At 41.9% G+C, this 12,432-nt stretch overlaps 1 protein-coding gene across 6 annotated transcripts in view; it reads right to left on the bottom strand.

The window, feature by feature from the left end:
* IGSF9B (immunoglobulin superfamily member 9B) overlaps window positions 1-12,432 on the bottom strand; it is a 167,803-nt gene that overhangs the window by 13,942 nt on the left and 141,429 nt on the right. For 3 of the 6 annotated variants that reach the window (XM_060787082.2, XM_060787083.2, XM_060787086.2), the window contains exons 16-18: window positions 10,045-10,206; window positions 8,365-8,410; window positions 5,216-6,847 (exon numbers count right to left, since the gene is read on the bottom strand). In XM_060787082.2, the coding sequence (XP_060643065.2) occupies window positions 5,216-6,847; window positions 8,365-8,410; window positions 10,045-10,206 (1,840 nt within the window). Of the gene's footprint in view, window positions 1-2,935; window positions 2,982-4,377; window positions 4,732-5,215; window positions 6,848-8,364; window positions 8,411-10,044; window positions 10,207-12,432 lie in introns of all 6 variants that reach the window. The other 3 variants (XM_060787085.2, XM_060787084.2, XR_010910245.1) reach the window with 2 other exon arrangements.

Genomic DNA, 12,432 nt, shown 5'->3' with positions numbered 1-12,432 from the left:
ATTCAAAATATAGGAGCCAGATTGGTTACTGGAACATCCAGAAGTGAGCATATTATACCTATCCAAAATCACTCCTCTAGTTGCCAATTAGTTTCTGGAAAAAGTACAAAGTGTTGTTTTTGACCTTTAAAGCCCTACATGGTTTGGGTCCAGGTCCAGGTTCCCTACAGGACCACCTTCTCCTGCACAATCCGCCCTTTAGGACACTGAGGTTTTCTGGGGGATCACTGACTCCAACCAGCCAGAATCCAACTGGCCACCGTCATCCAGAAGACCTTTTAATTGGCCACCCTAAGACTGTGGAACGACCTGCCAGAAGAGCCCTCTGACAGCTAGAAACCATCTAAAGACCTATCTCTTCCTGCAGGCAGTTTTAATCACAAATTTTCAACTTGTGTCTTATATTTAATCTGTTCTGTGTATTTTAATATGCATTTTGTAGAAATACGTTTTAATATGTGTATTTTGTAGAATGTTTTTAGATTATGTGTTTTAGCAATGTTGTAACCTGCCTTGAGTCACAAGGAATGGTGGGTAAGAAATAGAATTATTATTATTATTATTATTATTATTATTATTATTATTATGTTTTGCAATATTGTGCTCTTTATGCATCTTGTTTTTATGTGCTTTCCCCTAGTATCTGTTTTCCCCCCTAAGCAAGGAGAATGTGAATGTTTAAAGAAACATAAAACTACACACAATGCCAATCTTTGGAATCTAATGGTGTTAGTACAATTTAGGAACCAAGCCTAAGATTTTGCAGATTTTACTCTGTCCCAGTCAGAAATTGAAGTGTTTGGGATTAAAGGAAGTGAACCTAATTGAATATATGTTCAATAGCCTCTGTGCCGTACTTTTTTGTGTTTTTTGTTCTTTAGTATGTATTTTTTTTTGTTGACCTCATATCCCTGCTTGGCTCTTGCATAACGTACATGCTCTCTCTTTTTCACACCAGTCTCTCTCTATTTCTGAAGCCCAATGAACAGTTGAAGGAGTGCTGTGGCAGACAGTAGAGAAGAAAACGTGAAAGCCCAGATTCTATGTCACTACAGTCACAAATTGGCCCCCAGCAGAAATTACATACCGGTTAAATATCCCTTATCTTTGGAAATGAATAAACTAAGATTGGATGGACATCCTCAGGAGTGCTATAGTTATACATTCCAGCATGGCAGGGGAATGAAATAGTCAGCCTTTCTGGTCCCTTTAAACTTTATGAAGTTATTGCTTACACTAAAATATCTCCAAAAAAAATGTGTACAAGAGAAATCAGTCTTCAAGTCTCAGACAAAAACTGAATGCTTTCAACCCAGAAATGTCCCATCTATGACCCTTCGACTTCATAAGGCCATTGACAATCACACCATACACAGACCCTGATCAAGTATCCTGGGACTAACTGTGATTTGAGAACTTCCTCCATCAGGAGTCATTTTACTAAATTATTATTTAAATATTATACAAGAATTGGTACCCAAACGGGACTCACCATGCCCCATTTGCTAATTCCAATCAACTAATTTTATATTGCAAACCACTCTTACTTCAATGATATATAAATGTTAGTTAGCTTATAAAAATTAGCATCAGAAACACCATTCCGCCTACCTGCGTGATTGCATTTCTGTTTACGAACCCACGCGATCTCTTCGATTATCTGGATAGGCCCTGCTCTCGCTCCCGCCCCCTTCGCAGGTGCGACTGGTGGGGCCAAGGAAGAGGGCCTTCTCTATGGTGCTCCCCCCCCCCGACTCCGGAACTCACTCCCCAAGGATATCAGACAAGCCCCCACATTGGCAGTCTTTAGGAGGAGCCTGAAAACATGGCTGTTTTAGTGTGCCTTACCTGAATAAGGAAACCATGCCCTGCTCTGATTAATTCTTTGCAATTGTCCTCAGAAGCACTTTAACTACCCGTTGAGTTGGTCTCCCTGCATTATCTTTTATAACCCTCCTGCTTAGATACATCCTACCTCTGTTCACACCCAGTATTTATTTTAAAAATTTTAATTTATTACATCTGGCCCGACCATAAGGTTTTAAATTCTCCGTGTTATTGTTTATATGTGAGTTATATTAATTGGACTGTTTTATTTGCTTGCTGTTTTGTTTTTACTGATGTGTTGTTGGGCTTGGCCTCATGTAAGCCGCCCCGAATCCCCTTGGGGAGGTGGTGGCAGGGTATAAATAAAGTTATTATTTATTTATTTATTTATTTATTTATTTCTTCCATGTAGAAAAAGAACAATCAAAGCACCCTGAGTGCTGGGAGGGAAATAGGGTTTGGGAAGCAAGGAACGTGAGGGGAAAAGGCTTTCGGGTGTGAGGGAGGAGAGGAAAAAAGGTTACTGGGGGTAAGGAGAATAGGGGAAAGGCTTTTGGTGGCAAGGGAGGTGCGAAGTAGGAAAGAGGAGGAAAAGCTTGGAGGGGGGAGGAGAAGGAGGGAACCATGGATCCCCTCAGTAGGCTTTGCAGAGCACCAAGGGCTCCCCGGAGCACACTTTGAGAACCCCTGCTCTATAGGAATCTTTAGGTGATCCAGCACAATGCTATTGTCAACTTCTGATGGGTGTCGACCATCAAGTCACCTGGAAGACCTAGAGACCTCTAGAGAGAATATAAAACTGTGAATAATCAGATCTCTAAAAATTAAAGAAGGTGGACTGTAATAAGAGCTGTGTCAAGCATTTTCAATTATTTATCTATAGGAAAGGGCTTTCTGTAGTGCAGTGTGCACAGCAGAAAAGGGAAACCCAAAAGCCACAGAGATTTAAGTGTGCAAAGGATTGTCCTGGATTTTACTATTCCTTATTCCCCTTTAAAGAAAAAAAATGTTATTGAAAAAAGTCCCTTTGTATCCCTTCCCATGCCCATCTCCCCCACCACATCCCACAACCCCAGCACCATTCCTTTCAGACATTGATCACCCTTACCTATTGAGCTGAGGAGTGGCTTGTCTCGACAACACTGCCCAGATAGCTGAGATTAATCAAAAACAAAGCAGTTATCAACACCCGCACGGAGCCAAGCTCCACAAGACATCAGCAAGTCAAAAGGAAAACAAAATTCAAAAGGAAGAGTAACGGGAAAGAAACCAAAACACAAAAACAAACAATACTGGAAAAAGAAAAGGGGAAAGAAACAGTAATGAAAGAAAAGATGACTAAAGCGTATAGGAGTTATGGCTTCAAAGCACAGACAACAGGGTACTAGCACATAGGGCATATCTACACTACAGACTTAAACCAGTTCAATAGTCACTTCCCCTTCCAAGAAAACGTTGGAAATTGTAAATTTGATGGGTAGGGTAGGACTATCCCCAGCAGTAAACAGGTGATACAACTGATTGGGTGTAGCATTAAAGACTGCAAGCTGTCCGTTGTTTTGCCACATTATGATTATTTTACCTCCAAGTATAGGGCTAGATGGATTTTAATCCTGAGCAACTAAAATGTCAAAAGACAGTGCAAGGACAGGCTGAAAATCGGTAACTGAAAATATTCAGTACTTCTTCAAAAAACTACCCAACCTTACAATTTCCATGGTTCTTTGGGAGAAGTTGTTAAAGTTCAATTGACTGGAAAACAGATATCTAGTATAGACATCCATTTTTTAAAAACCCTGAGATTTCCCATAAATGAACTTTTTGAGTATGTCCTGGATCCAATAGTTTGGAGATTATCTATTCATGTTAGTTTCATTAGTTTCACAGGGTCACCTCAGCTCTTTAATGCATATACCCCTCTTGACCATTGGGCCCAGTCTCCTGAAAGCAACTACCAATCATGGCAAATGGGTTCCTAAAAAGCTTCCAGGTACCAGAGAGAGGAGGTGAAATGCAAAGGGACATTGCAAGGGGGTGATTGCCAGCCCCCCACACTAACATTCAAATGTTGCCATATTTTTACCTGAGATAACAACTCTCTAGTAATCTCCAGGTTCTCCAGAACAACTCTATGGTCAATTTCCACTATAGAATTATGCTGGAGGATCTAGAGATTCCTACAGAAATGCTTTCTCTTGGAATCTTTATGTCTCATCCTGCACAACGCTATGGTCAACTTCTGGTTGACCAACCCTTGTTCCCATTCCCATAGTCTGCCAACCCACCCTTTCTTCTTGCCTGCTCTTGATTTGCTCTACACGTTTGCAGCTCAATGTGTTTGCATCAAGCATCAACCATTCATACCCCAAAGATCAGGATCCAAAGGGGAAGTTCAAATTCTACTACATGGAAAACAGAAAACTTGTTTGAACAAAGACAAAAGGATGGAAGGAGAGCACGTGCCTACAGGTGCAGTGAAAGATAGAGGCGTGAGGGAAAGAAGGAAGAGACAGATAGAAAGAAACGCTTTGCCTGGTGCAGCCCTGGTACCTGGAAAACCAGCTGCTGGAGATAAGGCCAGCTGCATTCCCTTTCCTGGACAGGATCCGAGCATGTTGGCAGCTTCCTGATTTGACTTCTCTGTGTGTTTTTTTTGTGGTGGATTTGGTTTTTGTTTGTCCTCTCCTTACAAGTTGTTCATGTGGCTAATGTCTTGTTTGTTCACTTTACCCAAGTCTTGGGAGGGGCAGCAGCACCCCTTTTGGAGATGGAGTGGTAAAAGGCAGCTTGTGTGGACAAGATTCATTCATGGTAGATGGCAAACCCTCTCGGGGGAAAAGGATGTGAAGAAGGCAAAGAGCAGCCTCAAGGCTTTAATGTCCCAGGAAAGTAAACAGCCAGGAACTAGAAGAGGAAAATACTGGTAATTTCTGGGTTCATTTACCCAGTACAAAAAAACCCCCTGAACTTGTAATGTTTAGTCATTTGGACTTCTTCACTCACCACAGCACACAACTCTCAAAACAAAAGCAAGCTGGAATTCCTCTGAGGGGGGAAAGTGATTATTTAACTACGAAGTAACCCATGAGCATAATCATAAAGCATTTTCTTAATCTAACCTACCAAGAGTGACACTGGCAGACACTGGCAGGGGGAGGGGGGTCAACACAACAATACAAACTTGATTAAAGAGAGAAAAAAATAATCCTAGAAATGCCAGCTGGAGGTCATCTCCAAAAAGGATGCTGCAGTGTGCCTAGGCAAATCCTAAGAATTCAGTTGATGGTGGCAGGGGAAGAGCTTATGGGAAGGGATGGGAGCAGGTGAGGTGGGGAGGGAAGAGGGGGCTGGGTAAAAGGGAAGCAAGCAATTCCCACACAACACTTACCCCGAACTGGTTGTCGGCGTTGGCTCTGGTCTAAGAATCTCCTCTCCCGTCCTCCTCGGTGAGGAAATGTGTCCAAAGACATCCATGGGTTCCACAGGCAGGGAAGGACACTGAGATGGGGGATAGCTAGTGGCCAACGAGGTGAAGGCCATGGGAGGTCTGAAACTAGGACTTCCTCCCCGGCTACTCTGGGCAGGGGATCCCGTGGATGGAGTGGACTTGCGGGAGAAGCTGACTGCCGCCGGAGGCTGAAGGGTGATTTCTGACATCTCTGCTTGCTGGATGAAGCCCGGTCGTGGTCTGGCACGAGCTGTCAGCTCTGGGGAGCTAGTGCGGGAGCTGAGGGGGCTTTGAGTCAGGGGGGAAAGCCTTGAAGGTTGTAGCACCACCTGATGTAAACTGGGCTCGGCCCTCCTGATTTGCCGAGGGCTGGGCCGAGGTCTAGGTTGGGGGTCGTACCACCTGGTGTCCAGGCCAAATGTGCTTGTGCCACTGTGGCTGACTGACTCGGACGGCCCGTGGTAAGGCAACACAGGTATGCCCATGCCTTGACTGGTGTGTCGTAACTGCCCTTGACTCGCCATTGATTGCATAGGTTTGTCCTGCCATTTACTGGCGGTGGGCATGGAAGTTTGGCTCCTGCTCGGTGACTTGCTGGTCCAACTCTTTGGTGCCTCCAGGGCCAGCATGCCAGAGTAGGCTGCGGGGACCTGGAGGGAGGAAGGTGGCGGTCCCCTAGGAAGACTGGCCTTTGGCTGCACACTCTCAGCCACTTCACACTGATGGAGTTGGTGAGGAAACATGATAGGTGAAGACTCCAGGCCACTGAAAGGGAAGTCAGCTCTGCCCCATGGTTCAGGGGACCGGCCCCCTGTTGGAGTCTGGGTCAGGGGCAGTGTGCTGTTGGAAGCATTCTCTCCATTCTCCTCAGGGATGGTAGGGTGGCCAAATGGCCCCTCAGGGTGCAGAGGAGGAGAGGACATGACAGAACTGAGAGGGCTGACCTCTGGCATGTAGAAAGGTGGCGGGTCCATTTCCCCCGGGCTGCTGCTGCTGAGGTAACCATAATATGGGCCGTGGTGGAATGGCCGGGGGGCTGGAGGTCTCGCCTGGCCAGTGGCTTGGAGGCGGCTCTCCAAGGTGCTTGTCCCCTCCAAGCCCCGATGGAATCTGGGACTGTATGCTGGTGGCTGAAGGTAAGACTCCTGGCTGGAAGAAAGTGGTGTCAGCTGGGATTTGAGTGCTGTCACAGAAGCAGGCATGATGGGATCATCGTTTTCTTCATCTGACTGACGGAACTCTGGGTACATGTCTGTTTCCTCCACAAAGGGGAACCCTTCAATCCTCCGGGTCTTAAGTGAGGGCTCCATCTCTGAAGGGTCCATGACAAAACGTCCATCTGGCCCACGGCTGATCAGTTCAATGGGGGTGGTTGCCTCCGCTTCTGCCTCAGCCTTGGAAACACTGTATTTCTTGCTACTGATGGCTCGCTTGGTCTTCTTATACAGAGACAACTCTTTCTCCTTGCTGGGGCTCAGCATCCTCTTTCCAGGAGGACCTTGGTCATCAGAGGATTCAGAAGGGGGACGAAGTGTGCGGATGCTCTCGGGACTTACTTTACCAGAGGACAACCTAGACCACAAGAAGAAAAGAAAAAAAACAGAAGGGTCACAAAAATGGAAAGCACTACAGAACAGAGGCTGGCTAGACATAAAAGAATGGAAAACTGGGGGAAAGTACACGCAAATCTTAAAAAGAGACTGTGGTGTGATTGTATGTTGTGTGATACAAAGTCAAAAGTAGCCTTAACATTGGATGTTAGCATTTGCTCCTTGGGATGCATCCAAGCCATTGTGTTCTATAAAACTCAACCCTGTTGTAAATTCCAACCTCTAGCAATTGATCTCCAAAAAGATAATACTTCAGTGCTTTCTGTGTCATTCCCCATAGCCAGCCCAATCATATTGCTAATGGTTTATCCTGTAAACAGCTCCAGGGTATCATTATGGAGAGATTCTAACAGATGTAAGGGACATAGTTTCAAATTGCCTAAATGAACCAAACAATGTGTAATCCTGTTTGTGCGGAATTTGCACAATAGTAGATTTTTCAAGGACAAACACAAGCATGTGTACAGGACTGTGATTCGCTGAAAAGAAGTTCACCTGGAATAGGCCACCATTACTTTATAAAGTGGTCAAGGTTCAAGAATAAATTCTGAACTTAGGTTACACCGAATTGGGGACTTTCAAATTGGTGTTATTCCCAATTCAAGCCAGGAAGTTTAAAACCAGAGATGATAACTAAGTTACAGCATGAGAAGTATACTATGATACTTCAGAGCTCCTCTTCCTTCCTTCCAGGGCATTCAGACAAGTGTACATATTGTTGAAGTAATGGCAAGAAAACAAATTACATGAATGAAATTAAATGGTAGAGTCCTTTCTATCATGTACATTTCAGGAAGCAGAGAGACAACTATCTATATAAATAAAAATGTAATGTTAGTTTGTGGGATTAACATAACTCAAAAACCACTGGGTGAATTGCCACCAAATTTGGACACAATACACCTACTAACCCAAGGAGTGACCATCACACCAAAAATGATTTTTATCATTTGGGAGTTGTAGCTGCTGGGATTTATAGTTCACCTAAAATCAAAGAGCAATGATGGAATTGAACCAAACTCGGCACATAGGACTCCCAGAACCAACAGAAAATTCTGGAAAGGTTTAGTGGGCATTGACCTTGAGTTTGGGAGTTGTAGTTCACCTACATCCAGAGAGCACTGTGGACTCAAACAATAAAGGATCTAGACCAAACTAGGCATGAATGCTCCATATGCCCAAATGTGAATACAGATGGAATGTGTGTGTATGTGGGGGGGGGGGGATCTTAACATTTGAGAGTTGTAGTTACTGGGATTTATAGTTCACCTACAATCAAAGAATATTCTGAACCCCACCAATGATAGAATTGGGTCAAACCTCTCACAGAGAACACCTACGACCAACAGAAAATACTGGCTGGCAGTAGTTAAAATGCCTGTAGTTTCTGAAATGGCAAATGTGTTCTGGTTCGTCCTTTCAGGGACTACATCCAAAGAACCATAGCTTAAAGGGCACTAAAAACACAAAGATACTTACGGAGACTCCAGACTTTTCCGGCAGTGGGTTATTGAAAGAGGAGGGTCTAGAGAAGAATAAAGAAGAAAAGAAAATAATAAAAGAGGGGAAGAATGGTTGCTAAAGCGATGTAACAAGAACATAGAAAAAATAAAAATATCTTGGAAGTCACATACTGTAAGAAGACCTTGAAAAAGAGGCAAACTCATACATTCTTTCTAGTTGTGTTTCTATCTATTAAGAATGATGGAGTACAACAAGTGAGTCATTTTTCCTGGTTGCATTTTTTTTAAAAAAATGTTAGCCAAAAAAAGATATCCACCTAGATCAGTGGTTCTCGACCTAGGGTCCCCGGATGTTTCTGGCCTACAACTCCCAGAAATCCCAGCCAGTTTACCAGCTGTTATGATTTCTGGGAGTTGAAGACCAAAAAACATCTGGGGAACCCAGGTTGAGAACCACTGACCTAGATGTTTTATCTCCACAGTTTTATCCTTCACCTTATGCATCACTAGGGGAGGCAGCTATAGCTCACTATGTCAAAATTGGTTTGCTCCATTCCCAACCTCAGTCTGACACTGACATAGAAAATGGAATTTGAGGGGAAGAATATATTTTGTCAACTGATTCTGTGATCAGGGAAGCAAAAAGTGGGAAATGAGGAAGAGAGGAGCATGGGTTTAGACTTGTCGTATTTTTTTTTTTGGCATGTCAGGCGCGACTTGAGAAACTGCAAGTCGCTTCTGGTGTGAGAGAATTGGCTGTCTGGAAGGACGTTGCCCAGGGGACGCCTGGATGATTCCATGTTTTTATTATCCTTATGGGACGCTTCTCTCATGTCCCTGCATGAGGAGCTGGAGCTGATAGAGGGAGCTCATCCGCCTCTCCCCGGATTCGAACCTGTGACCTGTCAGTTTTCAGTCCTGCTGGCACAGGGGTTTAACCCACTGCGCCACTGGGGGCAAACAAACTTGTCGTATGTTTTTATGTAATTATAATGTTGTTGTTTGTTGCTTATGTTTTTGGTTTTATTTTGCTGTAATATACTGTCTGGGCTTGGCCTCATGTAAGCTGCCCCGAGTCCCCATTGGGGAGATGGTGGTGGGGCATAAATAAAGATTATTATTATTATTATTATTATTATTATTATTATTATTGTCAAGAGTCAAGTTTGGAGTACAGGCACATGCTAACTTCAGGTCTTCAAACAGAGTATGAACATGGAAACGTCTTGATAGGGTCTCTTGAATTTTTACAGGGTCTCTTCCTCCTGGAAGAGGGTTGGGACCATGACAATTTCCTATTCCAAATGTATCTCTGGAGCAGCTCATTGCTTTGAAGAGCAAAACACGCAGTTACACATATGAAATAAGAGCCATTTGGTTCAGAAAAATAGTGCAGAGAAAATGGTTGACATGAACACAGCCAACTAAGGATGTGGTATGAATCTCCCCTCACCAACCCTCTGTCTCTTTACAGTGGTCTTCATTAAGTCAAAGAGCCCCTGTTTTGTACCTCTTGAAATCACATCTAGTTACATCCAAAATGAAAGAAGACAAGTAGCAATGTAGGCAGGCAGATATCTGAAAAGTTAGTTCAAAACCATGGTTCGAATAAGCATGCTCTGTTTCTAAAAGCAGCAGATTTCTTTCCTTAAGACTCTTTTTATCACACTTCCAAATGAACCTTGAGAAGGGTTACCTTTTTTGCGTTTGAGTTTCCTTTTGCGTTGCTTGTTAACAAAGCAGGCAGCTAGAGTGCTGAATAGAATGGCAGCGGCGAGAAAGCAAATGGTGGCAACAATCCCCGCCAGCACAGGACGGGCCAAACCTTCATCTATCAGGTCTGGCTGTGGAAATATGTCTGGGAAAGAGAGAAAGCAAGAGAAAATATCAGAGTATTGTTGAAGGCAGTAAAGCTTACAGAATATTTCTACCACTAGAATAAGCTTCTTTCGTAATGTTTCCAGTGTCTCTATCTAAGCAGCTTCTATGTGAATATTGCTGATATTCTGGATTCAATGTGCATTTGGATAATATTGACAATTTCAAACACCTCCTGAAACAATAAATAAATATTTTTTTAAATGAAAGAAGCAAGGGAGTGAGCAATCATTTTACAAAGAATATTCAAGATATCTCAGATCTGGATCATGCTGAAAATCAACATTTGCTTTCTGGTCCAGAAGTAGATGAAAGGTCCTTCCTCCATCCCAACTACTACTGCCTTGCCCTTGGGTAGAGATAGTAGAAACCTCTGTAGGAGGTAATCTCCTCCCACACTGCTATCCCATTTACCTTGTGTGCCCTGTCTTATTTAGGCTATAATATATCTACAATAATAATATCTATATATTTATCATAATAATATCTATAGGTCTAATATATATATATATATATATATATATATATATATATGATATCTATATGTCTACAACAATAATATCTACATGTCTATAATAATATCTGTATGTCTATAATAATAATATCTATATGCCTATAATAATAGTATCTGTCTGCCAATAATATCTCAAGTATAATAATACCTATATGTCTATAATATCTGTGTCTATAATAATAATAATAATATCCATATACATATAATAATATCTATATATCTGTAATAATAACAGCTATATATCTATAATAATAATAATATTTATATGCCTGTAATAATATCTATAGGTCTATAATAATATCCATACATCTGTTGCCCATTTTTGCTTGAAAGATATTTAGCCCTGTGCTCCTTCTATTTTTATCAGTTTTATACTAATTTATGCAATAATTTTGATACAAAATAAATAAATAACATCTATAATAATAATACCTACATGCCTTTAATAATATTTGTGTCTATAATAGTATCTATATGCCTATAATGATATCTATGTGTCTATAATAATAATAATAATAATAATAATAATAATACCTATATAATATCTTTGAATTGGGTTATATGGCAGTGTGGACTCAGGTAACCCAGGGCCCCTTCCACACATCTGCACCCTTTGGCCTCGAGGAGACTAAAATGGGCCTATATAAGGTTGCCACTTTCCCACTTCAGATGTGTATTAATAGCTTAGAAACCAGTTTTCCTATTTTCTGTCTTTCCCATTTCTCCACAATGGGCCACAGCAACACGTGGCTGGGTACAGCTAGTTATCTAAATAAATAAATATTGTGGCAGCTTGCAAAGGCCAAAGCATTTGTGTATCCATACAGAGTTGGAAAAACCAACTCTTGAAGTTTCCACTTTGAACAAGAGATACTCTTTTTAATTTACCAATTCATATATTGAACAATCAACACAGATCAGGAGTTGGTAGAGTAGCACCACTAGAGGTCAGCAGTCGATGGGACAAGAGCCATTTTGCACATTATGCAAACCGAAATACTGAACACTGAAACACTTCACTTCAGATTATATATATGTATGTAGCTATGTAATATAGGCATTAAGGAACTCTGTTAATAAATGGCAAAGATTTGTAATGGGACACCAGCAAGAGTGACCAGGTGCCCATTAGGCTTTACCAATATGCACTGGTATTCTGATGCGCATAGATACGGACATTGCTAGATATGGACATTAGGGAACTACTCAACTCTAATTCCCATTACGTCAACAACAACTACTACTTCTTCTTCTTCTTCTTCTTCTTCTTCTTCTTCTTCTTCTTCTTCTTCTTCTTGTTACTGTTGTTGTGTTAACTGCATTCAAGTTGATTTTGACCCATAACAATCCTATACATGAGAAACCAGCCCTGTTCAGTGTTCAACTCTTATAGACTCAGGGCTATTGCTTACTTGATTGGGATGTGGTCTTTCCCTTTTTCTGCCGTTTTCTGCCTTCCCAAACACTACTGTCTTTTCTAGCAAGCAATCTCTTCTCAGGATACCTTCAAAGCACGACAGCCTCAGTTTAGCATATTGACTTCTTGTGAGACTTCAGGACTGATGTGTTCTAGGATGTATTTATTTGTCTTTTCAAATTGTATCCATAGAACCCTTGTCCAGCACCACATCTCAAATTAATTTATTTTCTTCCTATCACCTTTTACAAAGATTTTTTTAATTATTTCACTTA

This window comes from Anolis sagrei, chromosome 7 (assembly GCF_037176765.1).
Source record: "Anolis sagrei isolate rAnoSag1 chromosome 7, rAnoSag1.mat, whole genome shotgun sequence".
NCBI lineage: Eukaryota > Metazoa > Chordata > Lepidosauria > Squamata > Dactyloidae > Anolis > Anolis sagrei.
This window is presented reverse-complemented; position numbering and strand designations above follow the sequence as displayed.